Source organism: Wolffia australiana, chromosome 14, assembly GCF_029677425.1.
Source record: "Wolffia australiana isolate 7733 chromosome 14, ASM2967742v1".
NCBI lineage: Eukaryota > Viridiplantae > Streptophyta > Magnoliopsida > Alismatales > Araceae > Wolffia > Wolffia australiana.
In genome coordinates this window covers 9,077,719-9,094,142 of record NC_135848.1, presented here as the reverse complement: position 1 = coordinate 9,094,142, position 16,424 = coordinate 9,077,719, and the positions used below count along the sequence as shown (strand labels likewise).

General features: G+C 43.2%; 1 protein-coding gene across 1 annotated transcript; it reads right to left on the bottom strand.

Moving 5' to 3' along the window:
* Positions 1–12,888: 12,888 nt before the first annotated feature.
* On the bottom strand, positions 12,889–14,783 carry MAGO (mago nashi family protein). The gene is made up of 3 exons (XM_078586443.1): positions 14,521–14,783; positions 13,890–14,066; positions 12,889–13,092 (listed from the first exon to the last, which is right to left on the bottom strand). Exons 1-3 carry the CDS (start codon positions 14,761–14,763, stop codon positions 13,027–13,029), a joined length of 486 nt encoding a protein of 161 aa, XP_078442569.1. The 5' UTR covers positions 14,764–14,783; the 3' UTR covers positions 12,889–13,026.
* Between the last annotated feature and the right edge of the window lie 1,641 nt (positions 14,784–16,424).

Here is a 16,424-nt window from a genome sequence, read left to right as displayed (position 1 = left end):
CACACGACATAATGCTTAATAAGGTGTTCACCACATGCATCTTGAGGCAAGTCCTATCAGGAGTACACAGTGAGTGCATGAGAAAACCCTCATAACTGGTGAGCACATCGGCCCTTTAGTTCCCCTTACATAGCTGGTGGAAAATGTCAGCAAGCTTCCTGTCACACTGCATTATGTCCTTTCAAATGTTGTAAAGATGGAAAGGTGAATAGTAACCTCCATTGTGTTATTAGTCTAGTTATCATAGACATATTCTTCATGTATGGCCTCACAGTATGCCTCTGCCTCCTAACGTTGTATGTTTGCCTTAGCCGCACCCATCCATATTGAGCTTTAGGAGCCTAACACGAAATAATTGCCATCAGACAAGTTACAAATATGTCGTGGTCTTAGTACACCCTGCTTGGATTACCCATGACCTAAGGGTTTAATAGTTACAACATGAACATTGTGTTAATGGGGGACTAGATGATGGGCTGTCATCACTTCCTATGTAATTCATTGTATAATCTCAGTGATAAGTCAAAATTAGGACTTTAAATAAGTCAATGTTTAATTCCAAGAAGTATGCAATAAAGTTTAAAATAATCCCTCACTTCAATAAATACCGAAGTATAATCTTACGTCACATTCACCTAATTAAATCATATTTCACACAACGACTCAAAGGGTTGTATGATCTAGATTAATTTTTAGATGAATTTAACAACTTAAGAAAGTGGCTTAGGCACAAAAGTGTGAAAGATGATGTAGTTAGGTGAATATGATGAATATAGATACTTAAATGAAGTACATAAGCTCATAATGTCTCTTCCGAGGTATTAAGTGTTGGGTTCTAGAGGCATATATCTGGATGAAGAATTCAAAATCATATGCAACGGAAGACTTTAACCAATCATGGTGGCATAAAAAATCACTGAAATAGAACACATGTACACAGATCACATCGTGATTTCTTGGATCCTAGAGCAAGACAAGTTTAGGTGCTCAAGTGTGCAGCCTCAAGGCATCTTCGTGTGATCCTGGGGATGTTGAATCTTGTCATTCACCCTTGCAAAATCCGTTCACCCTCTATAGTCATTACGCCATCCTAATGACATTAGGAGTGGAGAGGATGTGTGGGGAGAAGGAAGAAGAAGGAGAAGGCCCTTGAACAATTCTGGTTTGGGTGAATTTTATTTAGGTCCTTTCCCTATTTATACCAATTGGGCATTTTTCACAAAAACCCCCATAACAAAAGTATATCTTCAGAATCCAAAGATCAATTGCGTGTGATCCTCTAAGCTCATGTATCAGTCTAGTTAACAACTTTAGTGGCCCAATAACCCTTATTGGTCTTCTAAATTAATTAACTATATCATTATTTAAAATAATTAAAGTTGAATTGATTTAACACAATTGATAGGTTGAGTGTCCAACACGTGGGTTCCAAGCTACACCTCGTGCTCTAGAAGTTACAAAAGAGTGTGTATCGACTCACTCATGGAACATGTTCATCATCGATTTCTATGTACGTATAATCCCCTATCCACTCGACGCTCCTTGGACGACTTAGGGTATGGTAAACTGTTAAACCGTAATCGGTCATTCGAGTTAGTACTAATGCATTTGGAAATCATTGGAGAATTGTTCTTCAAAATTTCACTACCGTTGCCAAGGACTTCATCGCATTCTTTCCTTGAGATGCCACCTCTTATACCGAGGGTGGATTATCCCATCTTGACCACACAATTTTTTTCGTGAACTTCATGATGCACCCTAACTAAGACTCTTTAGAATTCCATGATTAGAGACTCGTTGGCCATAGTCAAAGTACAACTCTCTGTCTAAAATATGTCTTTGGTGTCTCAAGTGTAAGAGCCAGTTACACGACCATGAAATGAATTAAACTAATTGACAGTTTGGTATAGTACCATTTAGGAATTCATAATGATCAGTTCACTGAACTCTTTCCACTAAAGAGCACCCACTATCTATCCTTAGTGTCTCCGCACTAATGGCTATGGAAACAACCGTACTCACCATATGAGTGAGGCTAAATAATGTTATTCAATCCACATACTTTGATGTCCTTCTCGAGTATCCTATGAATATAAATATTTAGAACACATGCTTAAGGACTAGTGCTCTCTGTATTACGATCTCGTCATATTTTATTGGGTTTGATCATGTACTCATGGACTTTATTAAGCATTACATGTGCACTATAATGAATATGTCCTATAGATGAACATGCAGCGAGATATGGATTGTGTGATTGGCTTGCAAGTTGCATATATTTCCATCAGGCTTGTTATAGAATCATATATTGGATGATATCATAATGACACTATAAAAACATTTGTGTGCTTCATTTTTATGTAGAGACAATTTGTTAATTCCCCACTTGTTGATGATCTTCGTGATGAACTGATCCTATATATATATATATATAATATTCTTTTATTACAATATAGGATCAAATTTGGCACACCACACATGTTTTCAACCTCATTATTGACATATGTAATAAAGGTTCCTCTATATGAAGGCTTAGTAGGGAAAAGCATTAAAATTTGGTCAGCATAACTAGACAAAGACTCTGTACTATTCATTGGATCATTTATATTTTTGGTTTCATAGCGATTCACTTTCTTGGAATCATGAATTTTCAATTGATCTTGTGATTTATTTACATGTTAAGTACCACAAGGTCACAAAATGCAAAACCAGGACTAAGACTATTACTCCCAACTTGGAATATTATGACTTGATGTTAATATTATTTTTTCATGCCCATCCAATTCCATGTCTAGATATGTATGAATAGGGCCTGGAAATTTTCCAAAAATGAACTTTGAAATAATGTCGGTCTTCTTAAGTCATAATGAAATGGAAGGATTAATGCGCTCAATCAAAAGAGCCCACTGTCTCATTCAATAAAAAATTGTAATATAATCTAGGATCAGCTAGCAATATACTCAGATTGGCTGATTTTAGGCTGAGTTGAATAACTCAAACTAAGATGGCCAATTGAAAACCAGATCAAGTAAGGTTACACGCCAGTCATTAAAAACTGAGAAATAAAAACATTAACATTTTTAAAATGAGTAATTTTCATATTGGAAGTTTGTATGATGATTGATTAGGTAGTAAAACATTAAACTAAAGAGAATCTAAATTTTGTAACAATTAAAAGTCTTAGTAAGTTTTCCAAACTCCGAGTAGAAGGTGCAAGTTCAACCATGCCTCCAGTACATACATATTTAGTCATGAAACGGGATTAGTGTTTCCTGGATGGAGTAAGACTATAATAGCCTTTGATGTAAAATACTAGGAGACTTTCATATTTATGCTTAATTTTCCTTTTCCTTTCACTCTCTTTTGTCCTTTTTTCTCTTAAAACTCTTACATCTCAAATATGTACCCACACGGTTGTACCATTCGCATGAAGGCGAAGTTCTTGGCAAGTAGGACACACATTTAGAGTCTTTTAAAGAAGTTTCAGGAGTCTGTGATCATATATGTCATATTATTTTTAGTAATAAGTTTATGCTTTTGAATGCTTATTTCATTGAAATTATCATAAACGCATATTATTAATCATTAAAATGATTTATTTCACTTTAAGAATGAATTTCCAAAATTTCTTCATTTTATTGTGTTAATGAATTTCCACATACATAATTTATGATATTATTATCACGAAAATAATAATTTTACATGTCAAAAAATATTTTTATATTTTAAAAATGATATTCTAATTTTTTTGTATTTGGTATTATTAAATGGAATTTCTGACTTTAAGTTAATGAAGAAACTATTTATGTCCAAAAAATATGATTTGGAATTTATTCAAATATTTTAAATGAATTTATTGACTTTTTCTGGTCTTAGAACTGCATGCCACATTGGAAAGCGATTACGCATGTTGGACAAGAGAGAAAATACGATGATAGAGAAAATCAAATGGCTCTGATTGCTGAAAATTCAAACATTGATATTGATGGGGAACCATCTCGCTATCAAGACGGAATGACGCCAGCACGAGCCGATGCCCATGATGCCTCGTTCAAATACTCCAAGTGAAGATGAAGCCGCACATGTTTTTGTTTATTTCCTTTTATTATTGTTGTTGTAATTTCCTCGCTGAATTATGGACCGGGCCTTTCGTGTTTTGGCCCCATCCATTTCGAACGATTTTATTTTTATTTTCTCATCATTTTGAGAGAACTGCTCGTCTCGAGACGGTTCCCTCCAGTTATGCCCAATTGGGCATGCCCACAACCCTATATAAGGACGGCATGCCCAAGAGGACAATCAGACTCGAATTTGGAATCATCAATTGAATTTCTTTGAGTTTCTCTGTGTTCTTAGTTTCCCTTAGTTTCCTCTAACCTGAATTAGCTTTCAGATAACCCTCGGATAGCCTAGTTAGATCGCGGGGAATGTGGTCTCGCACCCACGACGCCTTAGCATGGAGCGACGCCACCACCTCCCCTGCTGTGGGAATTCGACATCAGCATCAAGACATCTCTACTATTGCCCTGCTCAAGATTCAACCAAGAAATCAGTTCTTGGATGCGTCTCGGAACCTCGTTCGATCGGCGGTAGTATCGGGTAGTCAACCTTCGTTGTCATCGATCTGTCAATTTCGGCTGACACTCCTCAGAATGCCCAGGCTCGTCAAATGCCTGGCGCTTGGGCAAGAACAACAAAGAACCATCAAACGTGGAACTCACTACACCAGCATGACTGTAACCGCACTTCTTGACATTCTTGGAGCTTCACGCGCCTTGGGGTTCCCCCCCCCCCCTTCGTGGAATTGCAGCGCCTGCAGATTCAACCTCGCCGTCCTGTTCTTTCCCCCCACACGGTCGCCCGTTTCCCCCCCAGTCCAGCGCCGGCGTCGCGCCCCAGCATCCGCCTGTGCGCGCTCTCCTGCCGCACCTGCACTCGCACGCGGCCGTCGCCCAATCGCACGCGCACTGCTGCGCCCGCGCGGGACATATTACCAGCCGTGCGACTCTCCTGCTACACACGCACGAGTTTGTCTCTTCTCCCTATTGGAGCGACCAGATCTCCTGCTACCCTGCGCCCTGCTCCAGCTTTGCTCTCAGTGGACATCTCTCTCTCGGAATCTGGTTCTGCTGCGGACAACGAGTGATACATCTACCAGGTTACATCGTCTTCTCTTCAATGCCGATCATTATTTCCTTTGTTAGTAATTGTCAAATTTATTATCCGTGCCTCGAGAGTAGGAGTCCCTTATTGACCCGTCTTAACACCATTAGTGAGTGATAGTTATAAAATTTATTTTCGTAAAACACTAGTCACTTGTCGAGGGAGATTGGACTACCTCTCATCTTACGCATCAGATTTGGTCTAAAGAGACGTTGGGAAGTCGATTGTGCCCAATCGAACTTTGCCAATTTAATTGAACTTCATACTTTGTTGACTAATTCATTATACTTGTCATTCTTCTCAAAATTTCCATCATGCCAACTAGACATCTTGTGAATTCATCGTCGTCTTCTGTGGTGTAATACGCGCCATACGATCCCGGCTGATAGCGTATTACATCAGATACCAACAATCCATGAGGAGTTTTGGCCTAAAAGTTTGAGCTATTTACATAACGATATCCAACGATCTATAATGTGTGATTGTCATCTTTTTTTGCAGATTTTTACCATCACACATGCCATCTCCACCTCCACTACTTGTTAGCATGTATCCGCCTCATCTTTGTTGCACCTATGACGGAAATATTTTCATCGCTCACCCCTGCCATCCTGGTTGTTGATGTGTACCTTCTGTCATTTTCATTGTACTGAGTGTCGATAACCCTTTCCTTTGCTTCCAAAGTGCCAGCTAAGGTAGTCATCACATAAATTATTATTATGTTTCTACAATAGAATTCTATTATAATTCTCAAAATTATTCTATACATTTTGATTAAATTAGGAAAATAGGATTAACATTTTTTACCATACTATAATTATTTTGAATTAATTTTCAGTAGGCTGTCATTTAATTATATTCAATTCTTAAAACATAAATATAAATACAAATTAAATTCATTCATGTTCATTTGAAAACAGTTTGAATGGACTGGGGGGAGGGGACAAGTACCAACAGGAATATGAACGGTATTGACATTTCCCTTGTTCATAACTTTGTAATATTTTTTTCAAAAAAACAATCATCTTACATCACCGTCTCCCAATGAAAAATTAGTTTGTCTCCCCCCCCCATAGAATCCTTACCATGGGAGAAGGTTTGCAAAAGTGTCATTTTTGTCAATTTTTTTTCCCATCCCTAGCTGTAATTCAATAAGGATATGGGGCCCTTTGATCCCAAAATGGATTATGACCTAATCTACCAAGTGTCACCTAGCTCGACCTATCGCTAAGGATTATTGAACTCAAAAGAGGTTTTATAGGACCAGTGAAGAGGAGTTAACTGGGCCCAATACCTCTTGATGGCCTGCTGCCGCACATCGTCAATGATGTCGTCCGGGCGGTACTGAGACGACATTCGGATGCCTAGATGATGTTGGATGTTGTCGGTAACGTCATCTGACGGATAATTCCCTAACGGGATATGTGCCTACATGAGACGATGAACCCTAGGAGGAGGTACGTGTAGGGCCCGACTCGTGGGGATTTGCCAAGCTCCGAGCTCAGGGGTGGACATTCAGTGATGGTGACGATGACCTTCTGACCCTCGTCGGAGTGATTCTGGCGATTATGGGGCCGAACGAAATATTTCCGTTGGCGCTCGCACGCAATAGACGGGCTCGACCCGTACTTACTAAGACACTCGACTCGTAGTTTTTTCTTGATGTAATCTCTCACCTAAACTATCCCGAGCGCAGCGGAGCGCATCCTAGAGTATACTGGAAGATTTAATGAAACTGACGAGCAAGGGGATGGTGTACCTTGTCGGCAGCGTCGCTCATCGATGTGGTCTTCATCGGTGCGGGCATCGGTACAGGCAGATGCAGTGGAGGAATACTGAAGGTGAGCACTACGTCACTCAGCAGGCGGCAGGATCGTGGAGCTGGAGCACGATGCAAAAGATAGTTAAAGTCGAGGATTGCGAGGGGATGGGACGGCGCCGATGATTGGAGTCTGAAGGCTGAAGCTTCAGCGAGCCGAACAATGTGCGCGACAGGCGATGGCACAAACGATGCGGCCGACAGGTCTGAAGAGGCGACCGGGCAACTCACGAGGGAGGCCAGCAATCGTGCGAGTGTGGCAAGCTCTGACCATGGTTGTTGCGGCCTGCGAAGTTCGTCGCAGATGCCAACAGTATGTGTAGTGGTACTGGCGAGGTGAACGTTGTGGGCACTGGTGTTAGCGCAGCGTCACACAAAGGCACCGACCGCCTAGTGTGTCGCAATGCACAGGCAGTCAACAGGCTGGTCGTCAACTCTGAGGTACGGACAGAAAGTCCCACTGCTCATTCAGCGGTGGCAGCAACGTCAAGGGACAAGGTGACCGGTAGCACGTCAACCAGACCGGGGAGGACAGATGTGCGATATGCGACTTCGTCGAGCGGCGACGACACCAGCGCGGTAGTGTGTTAGTAACTGGTCTCCACGGGCTGACTTCTTCAACCTTCGGTTGGCTCCGAATGATTGATGCGCGGTCCTCGCAATTGCATAAAATGTCAGCGCAGGGCGTCGGTTTGGTCCCTGTGGATCGATGCACGTGGGGCCGACTAGTGCAGTTTGACAGCGTTGAAGGCAGATGGCTCTTGCTGATGATAGTTCGAATGCACGGGACTGAGCCAAGTGACTGTGTAGACACAATCGCAAGGTAGCAGTTGGTCCCAGCAGCTTTGCAAATGCAGCCGGCATTGCGGGGTACCGATAAGGGGACCAACCACCAGTGGCAGAGGAGGCAGCGATGAGTAGGGCAACACCGATGGCACTCGTCCTCGTTTCCCTCCTACTTCATCCCTTCTTTCCCCTCTATTCTTCCTCTCCTTTCTTTATCTCCACGATACCAAATTCGTGAACGAAAATCACTCGATAATTCCTGGTTTAACCGTCCTAGGGCAAACAAAGTGCATATTTATTTCTGCTTGGGAGAGGTCCTACATATTTATTTCTGCTTGGGAGAACAAAGTGCCAACAATTTAAGCCTGTTGTGGCCATGCCACATAGATGGAACTAGAAAATCGATGCATTAGTAGATAGAAGGGATGACAGCAAAGTGATGCAATCATGAAGTCACACAATGCTTTCAATCAACCCTGAGATCCCAAAGATGGTCTTTTTGCCATGTGCATTATTGAACCACAGACATTCCGACCTATGTGAGTGACAATCAAGAGAGGACGCAACATAAGATGACACAATACTTTCAGAGGATTCTAACAGAAGACGAGGAGAGCATGACAGTGAAGTGGTGGTACTTGGAGGTATTGGTAGTGAAGTGGTTCTCTTTCAAAGATAACTGCCAAATTCAATTGTTATAGATCCTCGTATCAAGCATAAGGAAGCTTCTAACTGTCGCTTCCACTTGTGCCAAACCAACGCCATCAATGAATTAGTATGTAAAGAGTCAGGTACCTTCATCAATTAGTATATAGCTTAGTAGAAAGAGGATATGATTACTGAATGCACTATTGACAACACTCCAACCTAAGATTTGAGGAAATGTCATTTCCTCCAAGCCCCAATACACAGAGGATCTCATCAATGTTGCCCTTGATTTGAAGATATTTGGGAATTGGATTAGTTGTGGGCCGATCTTAGCCGTAGGCCAGATGGCTCTGTTTTACCCAAGACGGACACCTCTACGCCCAATACCTCTAAGGAAATCTGGGGAGGAGGGGAGCTCCCTAGTGGTAAATAAACCTCGAGGGACCCAAAAGTTGCTCTGTAATGACAGATGTTCGGCCTAAAAGGTCCAAGGACTGTTCTTGATGCAACTGAAGCTCACGCTGGGGCACTAAAAGAGTAAGGTGTTGTTTCTCTATGCGGTGGCTGAAGAGAACAATCCACACAGTTCAGACTGCGATTCTTTCCCAAATGATGACGATAAGTTGGTAAAAAACATTTGGCAAATGGCTTATGCTTCATGGAAGTCATTGCTGCAAACCCTTCATGACAACAAACCCAGCATACGGAGGGCTACATCTAGGAAAGCAAGGTGAATATGTTGATGGATACAGGTGCTACATAGAATTTAATTGAGGGTAGCCTTGAGTAGCAAGAGGGATATGAATTTGAGACACCCATACCTTAATTCATTTGACAAGGGAACTAGTGATGCATCTGGGCAACAAGGTTTGTTGGAAAGCCTCCATCCTCATTCAAGCTTTTATCGTGATGACAGATTTCCTACTGGGATGGGATCCCTGTGATGATGTCATCCTTAGTTTAGAGCCCATTGGATTGTTTTTGCTGCACTCATGTTTGCACAGATTGGAAGGGAATCCCCACACTAGCTAGTTACATCCATTGCCTAGTTCAAGGGCCTATGAGAAGGCACACCCGCCTATTATTTTTTTTGAATAACCACACCCTTTCTTTATCCCCACTATCAGAACAATGCAGCCAATGCAGCCATGTCACGTCACAATTGGTAATCCAGTATTGACAACATTTCAAAGTTGCTACTTGGGCATATTCTCTGTCTGTTAGTGTTTGTCACCACTCAATCTCTGGACTGCTGGATCGTCTTGATCACAGGTATAAGTACAGTTCATTGTCATCCTTACCATTACTCACCCTTGTAAAAGAATGAATTGGGGAGATTGGTCAGATGTGTAACTAGCATTTGTGATCATAAGACCATCACAATGATCTTTTCTAAGCATCTGAATAGGGGTTTAGAGATTCTGGATCAACTAACATGCCCTGATCCATATAATATCCTTCACACCTTCATGTAAGGCGCAAACCACTTCGCTAACTTTTCATCAGTTGACAACACTAGCCTCCATGTTGTGGGGATGTTACTACCAAGAGCATATCCCTTAACTATAAGATTTTGACAGAGTTTCATGATGATTATTAGTTGGACGACGTTACGGCTTCCTGTAGACGTATTGCCAGATCAACCAATAGTCTTTTTGAAGAAGGATGAAGCGAATGCCACCGTTTATAAATGCCGGCTCAGCAAGACCCACGTTTATGAATGCCAATGCTGCTGACAGTTCAAGGCATCTGCATTAGTCTGCATTGGACTGCTGCAGCCCATGCCAATCACGCGACAGATTTAGAAAACAATCTTGATGGACTTCATAGAAGGTACTCTAAAGTCCCGGTGTGTCGACACTGTCTTAGTGGTTGTTGGCTGCTTCAGCAAGTATGCCCACATTATTGATCTGATGAAGGAGTTGACAAATAATTTTTCCAAGGATGTGATAAATGCTTTTGATATTCTGTTATTCATAGTGTCCCTCAGCATCATTGATGGAGGACCATCCTGGAGACGGCACGACAGGACGACATCAGCCACGCCGAGCAGCTCGCATCGACGCTCGCCACCCGGGGTTCAAGTACCCCGCGTAAGCATCTCTATCTTCCCTTGTGTTTGTTTATGTTTTCCTTGTGTCTTTGGATTTCATGGACTAGGCCAATGTTGGGCCTCGCCTTCGTCTTTACTTTTGGAATTTCGGTTTTATTTTCAAATTGTAAGGAGAGGTCTAACCACGTCTCACGACGGTTCATCCTCTCCCCACGTTCTCTTGGCACCTATCCTCACTATATAAGGGGATAGCATGCCTAAGGAACATTTGAGTCATTTGTTGAAAGAATTTTTACAACCCTTGTCTCCACCTATCGTAGTAAGTAGAGCAGAGGGAATTGGCTATTCCCCCCACGTCGAGACCACTCCGTGGGAACGCGTTCAATGTCTTCGTCGAGATCACTCCGAAGAAGCTAAAAGATTCAAGAATTCCTCCCTTCTTGAAGCCAAGAAGCCCTCCGTCGAGATCACTCCGAAGGGTCTCAAGGATTCAAGAAAGCGTCACCAAGGGAGAAGCATCGTCAACCGTCACCGTCGAGATCACTCCAGGTACGCGTCGCCATTGTTCCTCCCCAAGATTTCACCAACCTCCCCCAAGAACGCCCTCTCCTTGGGAATCTTGGGTTATTAGTCCCCAAGAAACGTCCAAGAAACCTCTTCTTAGAGGTTATCATCCCCGCCGCCGCCGTCGTCCGCCGCCATCATCGACCTCCTCCAAGATCCATCCAAGAAGATCAAGAAATGCCCCTCTATCATAGACTTCTTGGGTAGTTATTTTCAAGAACCCTCTTCTTGGAGGCTATCGTCCCCGCCGCCGCCATCGCCATCCACCAAGAACCACCAAGATTTCAAGAAAACCGCCACCCTCTTGGCGTTCTTGATCAACTACCGCTCAAGAACCCCAAAGTTTCAAGAAACCACCACCTTCTTGGCATTCTTCATCTACTATCGCTCAAGAACAATCAAGGCTTCAAGAAATCGTCACCTTCTTGGCATTCCTGATCAACTACTGCGCAAGAAATTCAAGAATCGACATGAGCCACCATCCAGAGGCATTCTTGGGGTGATTATAAGCCAAGAACCCCATCCTCCGCCCTCGTTGTGCTTCACCCACGCGGAATCTCCCATCTCCTTTGACTACGTCGAGACAACATTTCCCATGCCATGGACTATCGACATACAAGGTACCCTCTCGTCTCCCCTCCGCCATTCCCAGTATTATTACCGCCTTCAGTGTCGTCTTCCCCTATCTCGTCCGCTGCCCTCTTTCAATATAATCTACGGATAAGGTTAGCCACATTCGTCAAGAGATAGGATCTTATTTTTGTGGTTGAAAGGATATTCGTTGATTTGAACGCCGAACATCTTAGGGCCGTCACACGCCCCTTACCTCGTAGTCGTCTAGTTGGTCAAGAGGGTCATTGGGAGTTTGATTTAGGGTCAATATCTTACTCTTGATCGGCGGGGTCTTCTTCCCTGCTTGTAAACGACCGAGTGCTGCTCATTTGATATTTTCTTCATCGTCATATATTCATATCATTCACGAAATTATTCATCGAATTCTTGTGGCGTAATACGAGCCAATCGATCCCGGCTGATCGTATTACATCAATCATTGTCTTCATGAACACCTTTTGGATCAAATCGAAGTGGTTAACCAAAGTCCAGAAACTTAGTTTCGCAGTTTTGCACAAGTCAAACCAAAACATTGATGGCCACATCGGGCCGAACTTATATACAGTACAACGTACCATTCCATCCGCGAGACATCCCCTTTCTGAGCATGGGCAAAACCCCCTCTCTTTTGCTCACTATGGCTCCCCAGCATTAGGAGCAAGATCAAGATCAAGCCCACACAGACCAACATCATAAAGACATTGAATTTCAAGTAGGTGACATTGTCTCCTTCAATCAACCCAATGAAAAACTCAGCTGGATGTTCTTTGGGTCCCATCACATCACTCATTTGCACTGTTTTTATCTAGTTCTCACTGACTTTTCATGACCATTTTTCAGAATTCCAGCTTAAAAACAAGCTGGTTGTGATAAGGTGGAGTATTGATACAAAACTGAGCCAAAGTTGTGAGATGCACCAGCCTGGTATCAGTTCATTGAAGGGCAGTCCCTCAATTACTGTCAGAGAGCCTGGTCATCAAAGTGAGTTTTCTCTACCATTGGGCTATCTCCTTTGCTTCTCTCTCTCTCTAATCCACTCTTGCAACAGACAACGAATGAGTTTACCTGCGAGTTGCCGTCTGTCCTCTCTCTTGTCAAGCGATGTCTCATTCCATAGCCTTATATTTCCTTTCTGTTCCTCGCCTCTTGCATCGGAATTTTGTAGAAGAATTTGAAGTGATACATAGCAGATTCACAACCACCAACTGAGATCTAAAAGTGAGGCATCAGGTGAAGCAAAGTCTAGAGATAAAAGTTGTTTTTATAGCCATTAAATGGAAAGCTGAGCACATGGGACAGTTCATGCATTTCACAACAAGCAGAAAGGAAAGTACATGGACTGCCTGCAGCGTACTAGACAGGAAGTGTAGCATCCAAAATACTACGACTGGATGGGCTTGATCTTGAAGTGTAGAGAGATGAGAGAGAAGACGAAGCATTTCAGATCCTGCATAAAATTAAGAAAATCAAAAGATTTTCCCAGTTAATAAATAGAAATATCAGCAGGCAGATCAGTTAATAAGGAGATAGTCCTTCATTGCAAATATTTCTTAATGAAAAATTATCCTTCATTGCAAACATGGTGATTCATATCGGTTGCTTGGTTTCCATAACTCCATTTTCCTTTCCCAGAAAAACTAATGCATTTATGAAAGATATCAAAGACGAGAGGCCAGAACGGGAAATTAATATAAGCTTCAGGATGAGAAGAGTTCGTAACGATAACCAACTCAAAAAATGCAAAGCGGTTCATAAATTTTATCATTGAAATCGATATGCACCGAATCATGATCATTACCATTGCAAATCTATTTCTCTAACCAAAAAGAACGTTCATGAAACATATCAATTGAATGAGGGCAGAATTCCTTTTTCACAACTTTCGGGTAGACACGACCATAAAAAGGTTTCCCATTTAAATGTGTTTCGTGAGCTCCACTGTTGAGATCTATGAGAATAAAAGAGAATCGTCTTCCACCTACCGTTGTTGGTTTTGATCACCTTCGGGAAGGAAAATAAGGTAAATAATCCAGTTTCAAATTTCTGGTTTAGTCTGAATCCATGGAAAATTATTTGTCCTAAATTCATTAGAAATTATTGCAAATTTTCCTTCCCAGGAACGAAAATTTCGTTTCCATCAGGTTTTCACATAGGGCGTTACGGTTAACAGGCAGTAATCAGATCAAAAGAGATAGAACTTCGACAATACAAGAAAAAGAAAATTCTACTGTATTTTCAACAAACCTGAACAAGATAGTAAAAGATGCGAAGGCCTTCAGGATCACGGCTTGTCTGGACGTCGACAAGGGATCCGATTTTGGAAGTGGTGAAGGAAATATGCTCGTTCCCCATCACGATCTCCAACTCCTGCCTGCCAACTCTGTCCGGCTCCGGCCAGTTGTTGTCGTCTTCTTTCATGATCTGCAACATTGGAACACTAAAATACGAACCCATCGGAGAGAAAAGTCTAAACTCGATAGACAATACTAAATCCTGACACGATAAACCCGCAGCAGAAATTAATCGAAACAAAGGGAGAATACAAAATAAAAGATTATTCGAATACAAAATAAAACTTCTTCCATGATCTGCCGCATCGAAAAACTGAAATATATACAAGAACAAACCCTAACACGACGAAAACCTCAATGCAGATGCATTCAAAACAAGGACAAATGCTAAAAGAAAGCACTTTAAGATTGTCTCGCTAATTTCAAGATCTGCAACACCGAAAAATCGAAACAAATATCCATCGGCGCGAAAAATCTATACTCAAACAACAATACTTGCTAAACCCTAAAACGATTAAAACCTAGCGGCACAAAAGTATTCAAAACAAAGAGAAAAATGCTGAAAAACACCATTTCAAGAATACCTCGCTCTCCGCGATGACGCGGCGGCACTCACGGATGACAGCAGGAGTGACGAAGAGCTCTTTTCGGATCATGGTGTCGTTCTTGTAGTTTGAGTTGTTGGCATACCGTAGCTTACCGTCGGGGCGGAACTCGAACTCCAGGAACTCGTGCCCGAACTTGCCCTTGTGCCCTACGTAGTATCGCAGGTAGAACTCGTCCGCTGCCGCCTGCGTCGTCCTCTCTTCCCCTCCTCTGCCCGCCATGATTAAAACCTAAGCTCCTCAGTTCTACTCTGTCGTTCCTTTTATAGGCCGTTTCTGAGTAAATCTCGGGGACGGATGACGTTCTATCTTCCGTTTCGTCAACGAATCGTTGACGGAGGACGAACGATGGAGTGTAGCATGATGACTAGGCTTTGACATTTTGGATTTCAAATCCCATTTCAATGGATTGACATATTTGGACGCACCGGACTGGACCGAACCGAACCAGGACCGAACAAGACCGGACCAGAACTGGACCAAACTTCAGGAAAGGTTTAGGTCCATGCCAAAAAACCGGACCAGAGCGGACCCTGTCCCATGCACTACCCATTCCACTCTCCGTCACCCTTCCCATCACCCGGCCCAAGTGCTCATTGTCACTGCTCCACGCGCACAACGCCTCTGCCACCCCCGTGTTCCTCCGCCACCCCCCCTACCGAACCGGACCGGGACCGAACAAGACCGGACCGAACTTCAGGTAAGGTTTAGGTCCATGCCTGAAAACCGGACCGGACTGGGACCGTCAAACCCTAAGTGTGGCTAGGGAATGGCACATCTGGGACGTGATGCCCCGGATGTGACGGGACAGATGACGGAACGTGACGGACGGTGACATGATGAAACTTTCGTTACGTCACCATCACGTCACGCATCCCAGCAAAATACAAAAAAACTGTCACGTTCCGTCACGCATCCGTTTATTGGGCGTCCCGTCACGTCCACGTCACCGTAACGACGTCAACGTCACCGGTGACGGGAAAAACCCCCCTCTATCTCTCGTTCTCTTATTGCTCCTCTTTCTCTCTCGTTCCTCTCTCCCGGCGACTCTCTCTCCCTCTTCCTCTCTGGTGCACTTCTCTCTCTCAGTCTCTTCCTCTTTCTCTCTTGTCCCTCGCTCTTCTCTCTCTCTCTAGTTCTTCTGTCTCCCTATTTCGCTCACGTTCCTCGCTCTTCTCTCTCTCTGCATCTTTCTCTCACGTTCCTCGCTCTTCTCTCTCTCTGCATATTTCTCAATTGTTCCTCGCTCTTCTCTCTCTCTGCATCTTTCTCTCTCGTTCCTCGCCCTTCTCTCTCTCTCGTTCCTCTCTCTCTCCCTCTTTCTCTCTCGTTCCTCGTTCTTCTCTCTCGTTCCTCGTCCTTCTCTCTCTCCCTCTTTCTCGCTTCTCTCTCTTGTTCCTCTCTCTGGCGCTCTTGTGTAGCTCTCTCGTTCCTCTCTCTCCCTCTTTCTCTGGCGCTCTAGTCTCGCCCTCTCGTTCCTCTCTCTCCCTCTTTCTCTCTTGTGCTATTCTATCTATCTCTTGTTCCTCTCTCTCCCTCTTTCTCTTTGGCGCTCTAGTCTCGCCCTCTCGTTCCTCTCTCTCTCCCTCTTTCTCTCTCGTGCTATTATCTCTATCTCTCGTTCCTCTCTCTCCCTCTTTCTCTTTGGCGCTCTAGTCTCGCCCTTTCGTTCCTCTCTCTCGTGCTATTATCTCTATCTCTCGTTCCTCTCTGTCCCTCTTTCTCTTTGGCGCTCTAGTCTCGCCCTCTCCCTCTTTCTCTCTCGTGCTATTCTCTCTATCTCTCGTTCCTCTCTCTATTGTTCCTCTTTCCCTCCGGCGCTCTTCACTCGCTCATTCGTCTTGTCAAAGATCTTTCTGTCTATCCTTCCTATCTCTTTGTCT

Coding starts and splice junctions, on each gene's coding strand:
- MAGO (XM_078586443.1), bottom strand. CDS start 14,763: ATGGCGGGCAGAGGAGGGGAAGAGAGGACGACGCAGGCGGCAGCGGAC. Junction 14,067..14,520: donor GCGTCATCGCGGAGAGCGAG/GTATTCTTGAAA, acceptor CCAATGTTGCAG/ATCATGAAAGAAGACGACAA. Junction 13,093..13,889: donor TCTTTTACTATCTTGTTCAG/GTTTGTTGAAAA, acceptor AATTTTATGCAG/GATCTGAAATGCTTCGTCTT.